Below are 12,920 nucleotides of genomic sequence, written 5' to 3' on the forward strand. Positions count from 1 at the left end.
TGAGCCACCGCGCCCGGCCTTATTTTTTTTTTAAGAGATGGGGTTTCACCATGTTGGCCAGGATGGTCTCTGTAAGGGTAGCCGAGAGAAAGGAGAATAGACCCAAAGTCAGGCAAGAAAGTTTTATTAACCTGCCGTAAGTCAGAGGAGGTAGCCCTGAGCTTACGAAAAGAGTGGTTTATGTGGGGTGAGGGGGGCATAAGGGGGTTTTAGGACAGATATAATCTATCCGCTGGTAACAGGCACAGAGATAATTTGTTAACTTGTAACAGACCTACAATACATTATCCTGTGACTTTTGTGGTGGCAGTCTTTTTAAAAAAGAGAGAAACTAGAAGTTTTTTTTTACAGATATGTGTCAAACAGAAATTTACAAGTATGGACAACCCACTTATGTTTTCCCTATCCTCCCTGGAGCTGCCTGGATGGCTGCAATCAGGTTTTGCTTCATTGCAGCACGTCTGGCAGGCTTGATGTAGCGCCTAGGTAGGGGTTTTGGAAAGCAGTTGTAGAGCAATCAGAGGGCGGAAAGGGGTCAGCCTGCGCCAAGGGGGTTTTCTTGTCCCTAACAGTCTCTAACTCCTGACCTCATGATCCGCCCGCCTTGGCCTCCCAAAGTACTGTGATTACAGGCGTGAATTACCGCACCTGGTCAAATAACTTTGTATTATTTACCCATTTTATTGTTGATGAGCATTAGGGTTGTTTTCTGTTTGGAGCTAAAATGAATAACATAGCCATCAGTAGTTGTGTACGTGCATTTTGGCACACTTGAATTGTACTGTAGCTTCTGTGCCAACTTTTCCCTTCCTATGGCCTTCTGTGGGCACCTCCTCGCCTTCCCACATGATTCCCATGGTTGCCCATGACTGCTTCCGGCCCCCTCCAGTGACTCTCCTCGGTGGTCCTCTGAACTACGGACTCAGCCACTCCCTTGTGGTTTCTTTCTCAGCGGCAGCTTTGCAATCTTGCCCTGCAAGATTGGTGCTCCCCAGATCCAGGGTCCTAAAAACCCTTTGTGCATCCTCAATGGGCATTACCATCTTCATGCTAATCAGCATCAAATCTGTCTCTTGACTACACCCCCAGACAATCCACCAATACCAAACGGAGCTCCTCAAATCCCTCCAGGAATTATGCCTCCAATTGTTGAAATGTTACATCCACCCAGGTGCTTAAGTCATTACCTAAGAATCATTCTAGCCTCCTCCCTTCCCTCTAGCCCCCTACAATCTTAACTGTCAATTATCAAAATCCAATGAGATCTACCTACTTCAGCGCTCCCAGGGTCATTCCCTTCCTTGGGACTCTGAGGCCCCCACCTTGCTTCACAATCTCCCAGACTTTTGGACAGCCTCCTCCTTGTTCCTCAGGCCTCCCCATTCTCCCCCACTGATCCACCCTACAGCAAGTCTGATCCAGTTATCACATACCCTCCACACCCTCCACTTCCACAGGATAAGGCCAAACCCTTCAGCCAACTCCAATCCTTTCAAGAACTGTCCCCTGTGTCGTGCTTGGGTCCCTCACAGTCACTCTCATGTGCCCATTCTAGAAGCGACTGAAGCAACTCGGGAGTAGTTCCCGGCAAGTGCAGCGTTCCTCCTCAACTCCTGGCTGCTGAGGGCCCTTTCCTTAGAAAGCACTTCCCCCTGCCCCCAAGCTCCCCTTCTCCGACAACCTTTACCTTCAGCTTTAATATCCCTTGGGACGTGCCCCCACCACACTGCCTTCCCTGTCCCCACCCCTCTTCTAGGTGCCCACCAGCCTTCCACAAACCACAGCTATTGTCATGGTAATAATTATGCTTTATGCTCGGTGGACCAGAGCTCCCTGAGGGCAGAGATTGTGGCATTATTTCAAGCCCTGAATTTGTTCTAGGAATCCCTGAATAAACATGTGTTGGATGAATGAATGCAGTAACAGGAATGCTGAGCCAAGTATTACTACACAAAACACAGTAGGAGAGGAAAGTATTCAGAGATATGACAGGGAGAACTATTTGAAACAGTGGGACCACAGACCATGTGAACTGTGCAGAGAGGCCTAAATAGCCTGGGGTTTCTGGAGGGAAAGGGGGTTCCTGGGTGGTGGAGCACTTGTGAGCAGAAAAGGAGATGAATCCTGAGAGGGAGGTGCCTCACTGTGAAGGGTCTGGTGTTGGGGCCAAAGGACTGGGGCTTCCACCTGTCCATCATAGCTTTTCAAACTGTAGATTGCATTTTTTTGTTTTTTTTTTGGAGACGGAAGGGAGGGGTGGGGGAGTCTCATTTTGTTGCCCAGGCTAGTCTCAAATTTGAGGGCTCAAGCAATCCTCCCACCTCAGCCTCCCAAAGTGTTGGGATTATAGGCATGAGCCACTACGCCCAGCAGTATGTTGCAATTAAATCATGCACCTATGGCTCTCATAAAACAATTCTAGGGCCGGGCGCGGTGGCTCAAGCCTGTAATCCCAGCACTTTGGGAGGCCGAGGCAGGTGGATCACGAGGTCAAGAGATCAAAACCATCCTGGTCCACATGGTGAAACCCCGTCTCTACTAAAAATACAAAACATTAGCTGGGCATGGTGGCGCGTGCCTGTAATCCCAGCTACTCAGGAGGCTGAGGCAGGAGAATTGCCTGGACCCAGGAAGCGGAGGTTGCGGTGAGCCGAGATCGCGCCATTGCACTCCAGCCTGGGTAACAAGAGCGAAACTCCGTCTCAAAAAAAAAAAATAATAATAATTCTAGGAGCTGTCACAGGTGCAGGGGCTATCAGAGTAAATATGGCCACCTAGAAAATGGGGATAATTCCTATGTCACAGAGTTGTAAAGATTAAATTAATTAATACAGATTAACACACCAGGAACAGTATTAAGTGCATAAGCGCTATGTAAACTTTAGCTATTATTTACTATTATTGTATTTGCCGTTATTACTCTCTAGGACCTCGCAGGGGGCTAGGAAGTGGTGGGAAAAAAAGAAATGATGCTAAGAGCATCCAATAAGGTCTAGACTGGAGATGAGCAAAGAATGCTGAGGCCCATAGCACAGGCTGTACTGCAGGGTTCAAGTCCCATGAGGCCGGCAGCACCTAGGGGCTGTTAGCCCTCCAGAGTTGGGGCCTGATGGTCGAGTCCAGTCCTAGGGGTCATTTCATTCCCTCCTTCATTATAAATTGGGGCCTGGAGGCCCGGGGCGGAAGAAAGGGGTCCACAAAACTGCACGGTTAGAGGCCGAGCCAAAGCTGGATCCGGCCAGACTTCCACAGGCCTTCCTTAGCCTCCACATTCCCTCAGGGTGTGGGGCGCCGGGTAAGCGGGGCGAGGTGGCGGAGGCCCAACGGGGGCCGAAGGTGACCGGACTGCTGCTCGCGGTGGGAACTACGCTTCCCAGCATGCAACGGGGCAGAAGGACCTTTGAGCCGCGATCAGCGCCTCGCAGGTTCTGCTGGGAGTTTTCATTGACCTCTGAGCACCCCCTCATTTCGATCCGCGCTCTTCTGCTCTAGGCTCCGCCCCCTTCTGAGACAGGATGACCTGGCAAGAGTCCCGCGAGCTACTTCCTTCTTCCTCTCTCATTGGCCCAGCCTGGCTGCCATTCGGGTGCGAGAAGGAGAAGTTGCTTACTGATTGGTGGATTCCGTTTGGCGCCAACTAGGAAAGGGGGGCGGGGCAGCAGCCGCCCCCACTGAGCTGCTATTAGAGGGAAAGGCCCGCTTGGCTGCGACAGTCTGAGGAAGAGGTGGAGGTTAGCTCAGTTATCTGCTACCCGGAGCTGGGCAAGCGGGTAGGAGGACAGCGAAGACAGTGTGAGCCCGGGCCGTTGCCTTGAGGCTCCCGTCCGCCTTCTCTTGCTGATCCGCCGCGTTTGTTTGGATTTAATCTTCAGGTTGCCGGCGCCCGCCCGCTGGCCTCGCGGAGTGAGAGAGAAGCACCCGTGCTTGTGGCTGGCGCCTGGAGGGTCCGCACACCCGCCCGGCCGCGCAGCTTGCCCGAGGCAGCCGCGTCCCTGAACCGCGGAGCTGTGTTTGTGTTTGACCCGCGGTCGCCGGCGGCGCGCGGCGGAGGCCGGTGTCGGTGTCGGCGGGGCGGGGCAGGCGCGGCGGAGGCGGAGGAAGAGGCAGCGGGAGCCCTGCGAGGCCGGGCGCCGCCATGGAACTGGGTCCGGAGCCCCCGCACCGCCGCCGCCTGCTCTTCGCCTGCAGCCCCCCTCCCGCGCCGCAGCCCGTCGTGAAGGCGCTATTTGGCGCACCCGCCACCGGGGGACTGTCGCCTGTCACCAACCTGACCGTCACTATGGACCAGCTGCAGGGGCTAGGCAGGTAAGGAAAGACGGGTGGGCGTCCCCCAGACCCCTGGCCTCGGCCTCGGGGAAATCAGGCCACGAAACGGACCGGGAGAGGGACAAGACCCGCCTGTCCGAGTTCGCCGCTCGGGGGCAGCCAGACTAGGGCCCGCCATGTGCACCCCACCGGGGCGGAATGTTCAGCGGGAGAGGCTGTCCAGACCTCCCAGGGGAAGAGGTGGAGGTCCTCGGGCCTAAACCCGAGCCAGGCCCACCTTCACTCCTTTCAGATTGCTGCCTACTCTTCTTCTGTCTTTATCCCTGGAAGCTCTTTGGAATCTATACCCTCGGGGCAAAATCAGACCCTTCTAGGCGCTCACTTCCACCCTTTGCTGAACCACCTCGCAGGATCTTAGTTTGCTGTGAGCCTTGCTCCGTCTCAACAAAGGGCCATGGCATTTTCCTTCCTGGCGTTTATGCAAAATCATCTCAGTCCCTCGCCCCGTGTACATTCCTGATGTCCACTCTGCTGCTTTCCTAAGGCCGGGTCTTTTTTACCCAACTTTCGGAAAGCGTCCTGGGCTTTTCCTGAGAGCAAAAAATGCATCCCACAGTGTTTCCGGCGGAAGAGCTACCTTCCCCTTCAGTCTCTGGGATCCTGTTTTCTAAGCACATGTCTTGTGCGTTTTCCAACTTCTGAAGAGCAGGAAGTGCCCTGTTTAACTTTCATCCCGACTTCTGTCACAGTACCGAGAACACAGACTCTTATTTTAGGAAATACCCCAACATTACCCCTAGCCGTCATATCCTGCAATGTGACCCAAGGCCATGCCCAGCCTCCCCTTTTTCTCCTTTTCCCAAGTGCTAATTGGGTGTTCAGAGTGGCTAAGTGGGTACTTTGCCACTCGTGCTGTGGCCTAGAAATGGTTTATGGCAGCCTGGCTGCTTGGTAATTTCATGGCCTGTTTCCTGCATGTGACCTTTTAATTATATCCTGGAAATCACTCATGGGTTTAATAATTTCTTTTGGTTTCAGTGATTATGAGCAACCACTGGAGGTAAAAAACAACAGCAATCTGCAGAGAATGGGCTCCTCCGAGTCAACAGATTCAGGTATTTAAGTCTGCTGTGTGGGGTGCAATACTGTGAATTTCCTGAAACATGCCTTTCTACCTGGGAAGTTAGTTTTGGTGAGAACTTAAGGGAGTCATGGCACTGGGTGATAAACATTAAGAATAATTCATAGCCAGGCGCAATGGCTCACGCCTGTAATCCCAGCACTTTGGGAGGCTGAGGCAGGCGGATCACAAGGTCAGGAGTTTGAGATCAGCCTGACCAATATGGTGAAACCCCGTCTCTACTAAAAATACAAAAATTAGTCAGGCACAGTAGCAGACACCTGTAGTCCCAGCTACTTGGGAGACTGAGACAGGAGAATCCCTTGAATCCAGGAGGCGGAGGTGGCAGTGAGCCGAGATCCTGCTACCACACTCCAGCTGGGGTGACAGAGCGAGACTCCATCTCAAAAAAAAAAAAAGAACAGTACAAAGGACCCCTTGTAGTTTATGAGGAAAGGAAATAGGTTCCAAATGTCTGTAAGGAGGTGGTGTGTGCTTGCCCTTGAAGGACGGGTAGTAAAGCAAAATTCATCATACCACGGTAAGTGGCATTCAGGCAGTCTTACTGGTTATAATACAGGGTCAAATTATTGGAAATACAGTGTAATGAAATCATTCAGTGATGCCGCTATGGAGGAAATTGCCAGTGCATTTCATTCTTCGTGAATTCATATTACTGCAGAGTTTATCCGTGTTTGTACAGATAAGAGCATTGGGGCAAAGATGCTTTAGGTTAAAAGAACTGCTAGAGCAAAAGTCTTAAAATGTAATGTAGGCTTCTGTATGTAGAATGTAATTTAATACAGAACTGGGAATAGGATTATTGTTTGTAGCACTGTGGAGCAAGGGCTCTAACACCTAACTTCCTGTAAGTCTACATAGACATGGAGACATGCGAGCTAAGGGCTGATGGGTCTGAGTCATCTGAATTGGCATATAAGTAATTTGGAACAGTGTCTCCTTCACCCTGCTGTTTTTTGTGAGATGGACATCTTACTTGGTGTCACTTTGTTAAAGGCAACAAATGCTTGCGTTGCATGTCATGACTAGCAGTTGTATTTTTCTTTTTCTTTTTGAGACAAGGTCTCATTCTGTCACCCAGGCTGGAGTGCAGTGGCTCCATCTTGACTCACTGCAACCTCTGCCTGCCAGGTTCAGGTGATTCTCCTGCCTCAGCCTCCCGAATAGCTGGGATTACAGGCGTGGGCTACCATACCTGGCTAATTTTTGTATTTTTAGTAGAGACAGGGCTTCACCATGTTGGCCAGGCTGGTCTCAAACTTCTAACGTCAGGTGATCTGCCTGCCTCAGTCTCCCAAACTGCCGGCATTACAGACATGAGCCATTGCACCTGACCTCTTGCTCTGTTATCCAGGCTTCAGGCTGGAATGCAGTGGCACAATCAGGGTTCACTGTAGTTTCAACTTTCTGAGCTCAAGCGAACATCCCACCTCAGCCTCCCCAAGTAGCTGGAACCTTGAGGCAGGTACCACCACACCCAGCTAGGTTTTGGTTTTTTTTTTTTTTTTTTTTTTTTTTTTTTGGAATTTTGGTAGAGACACTTATTGCTATGTTGCCCCAGGCTTGTTTCAAACTCCTGGCCTCAAGCCACCTGCCTGCCTCAGCCTCCTGAATTGCTAGGATTACAGGTGTGAGCCACTGAGCCTAGCCTAGTAGTTGTATTTTTCAAACTCCATATGACTTGACAATTTAAAATATTTAAAACTATGCCAAGAAAATCTGGTACCTATTCTTTCTGTGCTTGGAACTCAAAGTTATCTGGGTCACCTCTATCTGAATAACCAATCATGATATGAATCCGTTTTATTTACCCTCTCCTCAAATCCTATTTCCCTTGATGTTATTTGCAAGTAGGAGAAAAATAGTAAATATACTATGAAAATATTAAGACTTGCACAAACATGACATTTTTGACAAGCAGTAGAGACTTGACATCAATTCTGGCAAAAGTACAAGCCATGAGTATTTGTTGCCTGACAAAAAACCCGAGCACTTTCTTTAGTGTTTTTATTTTAATGACAAAATGGTGTTTTTTGCATTATTTCTTGAGAATTTTTTTTTTTCCCATAGGATTCTGTCTAGATTCTCCTGGGCCCTTGGACAGTAAAGAAAAGTATGTATTAACTGCTTTTCAGTGTTTATGCTTAGAAAAAAAACTTGTCTAAATTTAAATACCTTATTTAAATGAAGTTCTTCATACACTGGACAGGAGCCCTGGATTTAGCTGTCCCTAGAAACTCTCTGGAATCTTGAGAATGATTAGTTTGTGTCAGCAATTTTCAGAACTTTTTCTCCTTTATTCAAGCTGTAATGTTGGTGTTCTGTTCGTGTTTTACCCAAGCCCTTATTTACACTCTGACATCACAGCCTCGCGAGAACATGGTTTTTTTTGTTTGTTTGTTTGTTTTGTTTTTGAGATGGAGTCTGGTTCTTTCACCCAGGCTGGAATGCAGTGGCTTAATCTCAGCTCACTGCAACCTCTGCCTCCCCGGTTCAAGCAATTCTTCTGCCTGAGCCTCCTGAGTAGCTGGGATTACAGGCACATGCCACCACGTCTGGCTAATTTTTGTATTTTTAGTAGAGATGGGATTTCACCATGTTAGTCAGGCTGGTCTCAAACTCCTGACCTCATGATCTGCCCACCTTGGCCTCCCAAAGTGCTGGGATTGTAGGCATGAGCCACCATGGCTCACTGCAGCCTCTACCTCCCAGGTTCAAGGAATTCTCCTGCCTCGGCTTCCCAAGTAGCTGGGATTACAGGTGTGCACCACCATATTGGGTTAATTTTTGTATTTTTAGTAGAGAGGAGGTTTCATCGTGTTGGCCAGGCTGGTCTCAAACTCCAGAACTCAGGTAATCCACCTGTCTTAGCCTCCCAAAGTGCTGGGATTACAAGTGTGAGCCACCTCACCTGGCCGGACATTTGTATTTTAAAAAAAGAGATGGGTTTGTTTTTTTCACATTGAAGCCTAGTGTTGGGGGTGCTCCTAAGAACAGGGCAGTTTCAGAAATTTAATCTCCCGTCTCTTACCTAAAATGGGAATCTGTGACTGCACCCCCAAACTACAGGCTAAACACTGTCTCTCTGCTTATATGAATACCGTTTTACTTGTTTTATCCTCACTATTTACCTTCTGGTCTCATTACAGCCTTGGAAATCCCATGAGAAGAATAAATTCCCTACCTGTAAGTTAGTTTCCTGGTTTATTTTGAGCTAATACCTGTTATCCGTTCCTTAGCTACCAGCATGACCTTGATAGGAGACCTTAGAGAGTGAAAACTGCTCTTTTTTTGTGTTTGTTTTCTTTTCTTTTAGAGACAGAGTCCTGGAGTGCAGTGGCACAATCTCGCCTCACTGCAACCTCCACCTCCTGGAGTCAAGCGATTCTCCTGCCTTAGCCTCCCGAGTAGCTGGGACTACAGGCACCCACCACACCCGACTAATATTTGTATTTTTATTAGAGATGGGGTTTCACCATGTTGGCCAGGATGGTCTCAATCTCCTGACTTTGTGATCCACCCGCCTCGGCCTCCCAAAGTGCTGGTATTACAGGCGTGAGCCACTGTGCCCCGCCAAAAACTGCTTTTCTTTAGTCTCTTCTTGAGACAGGGTCTTGCTCTGTCACCCAGGCTGGAGTCCAGTGACAGAATCTTGGCTCATGGCAACCTCTGCTTCCCTGGCTCAATTGATCCTCCCATCTCAACTTCCAGAGTAGCTGGGACTATATATAGGTGTACACCATCACACCCAGCTGATTTTTGTATTTTTTGTGGAGATGGGGGTGTCTCACTTTGTTGCCCAGGCTGGGTTTGAACTCCTGCCTCGGCCTCCCAAAGTGCTAGGATTACAGCCAAGAGCCACCATTCCCAGCCTTTCCTTAGTCTCATAAGTACTCAAGATGCTCTGCCTGAATTTGTCCTCCATCCCAAACAGCTTTATCAAACCAGGAAGGGTTCTTTTGATGCAAATGTTATTTGGGGATTGGTTTGGCACTATACTTCCTGCTGAGAGGGGTAAACCTTGTGAGTTTAAGGTGTAAACCCATGGAATGGAAACATTTATGCTGTGTCCTGGCGAGGTGGAGCCCTGGTCACATTTACTGGTTACCTACTGCAGTGTGTGAGGAGCTAGCTTAGCTAGCCTACCTACTACCCAACCCCTCTTTTTTTTTAATTTTGACAACTGAATTTTCTAATGGAATTTTATTTCTGTACCTTAATTATTTTCTTTTTTCACTTTGATAGCAGAAGCTCTTGGGATGTAGCCCAGCTCTGAAGAGGAGCCATTCTGATTCTCTTGACCATGACATCTTTCAGCTCATCGACCCAGATGAGAACAAGGAAAATGTGAGTAAGAGTTCAGTGTTCTAACCTGAGGCAGAGGTGAAACCCACAGGCTGTCAGTGGCTTAGAGCGTGGCTGGGCTGCTTTCTGAGAGACTAAACCTTGAGTGTTATGTACAGTCTTTGGAGTCAGAGAAACCTGGGTTTGGATCCCTCTTACTGTGTAACACTGGCAAATTCTTCTCTTTTTAATATTTTTTGTTCTTTTGTAAAATAGGAGTAGTAATACCTTTTAGGGATTAAAAGGTGGCAATAAGTAAGATAATGTATAAAACATTTAAAATGGTGCCTGACAGGCAGGAGTTGCTCAGATGGTAGCTCACAGGAGTCATTACATGTACAAATAATTTGTCTAGAAGGCTCCGATCAGGCTGTCCTTGCCTCCTTGCCCTGACCCTGAAATGAATTGTAAGCTTAGGAAAAGGCTCTTTGGCAGTACTTGAAAGAACAGGGCCAACAAGTTCTAGGGAATTGAAGAGTAACTGAAATGGTGGCTTGGAAGGTGAATCTGTGGTTGTCTAGCCAGAATGCGCCTGAGTTTTTTGTTCTCTTAGACATGGCACAGAGTAGGCATCCAAAACAGTTGTAATGTTTTCAGTCTTCTCTCTACTATATTTCTATATATTTAGTTTCTCCCCTTTTCCATTCCTGCTAAAAATGCCACAGTTCATAATGCTTACAATCTTCCAGGTTTAGTGTAAAACCTACTGCCTCCATGAACTCACCTGATGATTTCTTTATCAACTTGGGAAGTGTCATGAGAAAGACTGTGGAAATGAGTTCCTTCCTTGAGTGCTTAGAACAGTGCATCAGCCTCTGTAGTCCTTTTTACCAGGGCAAAGCTGTACAACATTATGCTTGTAAGAATCGTCCATATTGAGTATACCACTAGGCCTTTTTTTTTTTTTTTTTTATTGCTTTTAGTATAGGATAGAATAATAATAATTATTATTATTGTTATTATTATTTTTGAGATGGAGTCTCGCTCTGTAGCCCAGGCTGGAGTGCAATGGCACAACCTCCACTCACTACCACCTCTGCCCTCCAGGTTCAAGTGATTCTCCTGCCTCAGCCTCCCAAGTAGCTGGGACTACAGGAGCACACCACCATGCCCGGCTAATTTTTGTATTTTAGTAGAGATGGGGTCTCACCATGTTGGCCAGGGTAGTCATGAACTCCTGACCTCAAGTGATCCACCTGCCTTGGCCTCCCAAAGTGCTGAGATTACAGGCATGAACCACCATGTCCAGCCAAATAATTTTAAATTGAAAAAATTATCTCCAGTTGGTAGGAAGAGGTGGAAAATATGAAGCCCTCAAACAGATGGATCTAGATGGAAAATTTTGACTACTACTCATAGGCAACTATATTAGATTTTATTTATTTTCACTTTAGATTTCAGAAAGTTTAGGATTTAGCATATCATTCATTGTGTTTTATGTATTTGGCAGGTACTTGTGTTAGGAAATGCAGTATGACAAGAAAATGTTACTTTAGAAGTTAGCTGTTGACAGAGCCTTGGAAATTCTTAGTTATACAGATCCAGTGTTGAAATTAGGTGAAACTTGAATTTTGAGCAGTTAGAAAGGTGATCGGTGCCCACTCCCTTGCCTCTTTAACACAAGCCGAGGCCCTAGAGCTGGTTTTCATGGACAGTAGAAGATGTCTCGACTATGTCTTGCAGGAAGCCTTTGAGTTTAAGAAGCCAGTAAGACCTGTATCTCGTGGCTGCCTGCATTCTCATGGACTCCAGGAGGGTAAAGACCTCTTCACACAGAGGCAGAATTCTGCCCCAGCTCGGATGGTATGTGCTCTGGCTCTCATAGAGGAATTACTGACAGGAAGAAAGGATTAAAACACCCTCTGTAATCCAGAATTGAAGGCACTACAGTAGCGCTAGCTGTCTTTACCTTGACTTTGTCTTTTGAAACTAGACTATCAAACATTCTTGGTGGTTTTGCTGTGTCTGGAGAGTAGACAGACTGTAGTTAGAGCAGGAGATGTTGTTTGAAATATTGGACTTCTGTAAGGAATATTTGACCTTGTTAATCTAGGATATCCTGGGGTCATCCTAAATGTATGTATGATGGGATTACATTTCTTACTTTTTTTTTTTTTTTGAGGGGCTTTCTGGTAAAAACTGCAAAGCCTACCAGGCAAATTCTAAAAGAGTGTCACACTAGGTCTCTTACTTAAAACTTGCTCTTTTACTATGCATTCTAAGTGCTTCTCAAAGAATGATTTTGTTGGAGAGAGAGCACTTGACTTCTTCCAAAGGTGGTTTGTTAAGAACTGTTATGGGCCAGGTGCCATGGCTCATGCTTATAATACCAGCACTTAGGAAAATGGAGACAGGATAATCACTTTGAGTCCTGGGCAGCATAGTGGGACCCACATCTTTTTTTTTTTTTTTTTTTTTTTTTTTTTTAATAACTATTATGGATTCCAGTGAACACTCAGACTGCTGGACAGTTTTGGAGTCACTTGTTTTAGGGCTGTGTATTTGCCAGACAGAGATTGTCATTACTTCCAAAGTTTCCTGCTGTTGGTCTGAATTGAATTAACTGATATCATCTGTTGACTGGAGAGGCCCAACTTGAGCAAGATAACCACATTTGGCTTCCAGGTTTTCCTAGATTCTTAAATCTGAAAATACACCTTTCCAGTCTTGCTTGTGTTCTAAGGTTCAGCCAGTATTGCTACTCTGTCTAGCATTTGCACAAAGCACTTATATATGTTCTTGTCTTGTGAAGTAAGTGGAGTTAACCCCCTTGACAGATTAGGAAAGTACCACAAGAGAGGTTTACCAACGATACGTAAATAGGAGACCAGGATTTAATAATCTCTGGCTGGGCGTGGTAGCTCATACCTATAAGCCCAACACTTTGGGAGGCCAAAACAGAAGGATCACCTGAGGTCAGGAATTCAAGACCAGCCTGGGCAACATAGTGAGACCCTATCTGTACAAGGTTAACAAGCTGAGTGTGGTGGCTTGTTCCTATAGTCTCAGTTACTTGGGAGGCTGAAGTGGGAGGATTGCTCGAGTCCAAGAATTCGAGGCTGCAGTGAGCTGCAATCATGCTACTGTACTCCAGCCTGGGCAACAGTGAATCCCTGTCTCAAAAAGCAGTCTCTGAATTCCCAAGTACACAGTAACACTTTAAGAGTTG

At 47.1% G+C, this 12,920-nt stretch overlaps 1 protein-coding gene and 1 non-coding gene across 2 annotated transcripts in view; one reads left to right on the plus strand and one right to left on the minus strand.

Annotated features, from left to right (window-relative positions):
* The first annotated feature begins 3,495 nt into the window (after window positions 1-3,495).
* Window positions 3,496-12,920, plus strand: part of CDC25A (cell division cycle 25A) — a 30,088-nt gene continuing 20,663 nt past the window's right edge. The window contains exons 1-6 of the mRNA XM_037736736.1: window positions 3,496-4,305; window positions 5,305-5,381; window positions 7,478-7,520; window positions 8,557-8,593; window positions 9,653-9,754; window positions 11,435-11,596. Of these exons, the coding sequence (XP_037592664.1) occupies window positions 4,136-4,305; window positions 5,305-5,381; window positions 7,478-7,520; window positions 8,557-8,593; window positions 9,653-9,754; window positions 11,435-11,596 (591 nt within the window). The 5' untranslated portion in view covers window positions 3,496-4,135. The remainder of the gene's footprint in view (window positions 4,306-5,304; window positions 5,382-7,477; window positions 7,521-8,556; window positions 8,594-9,652; window positions 9,755-11,434; window positions 11,597-12,920) is intronic.
* LOC119470483 lies at window positions 11,872-11,932 on the minus strand. The gene has a single exon (XR_005199396.1). It is a non-coding gene; the product is annotated as a U7 small nuclear RNA (small nuclear RNA).

This window comes from Cebus imitator, unplaced genomic scaffold, assembly GCF_001604975.1.
Source record: "Cebus imitator isolate Cc_AM_T3 unplaced genomic scaffold, Cebus_imitator-1.0 Scaffold0, whole genome shotgun sequence".
Lineage (NCBI taxonomy): Eukaryota > Metazoa > Chordata > Mammalia > Primates > Cebidae > Cebus > Cebus imitator.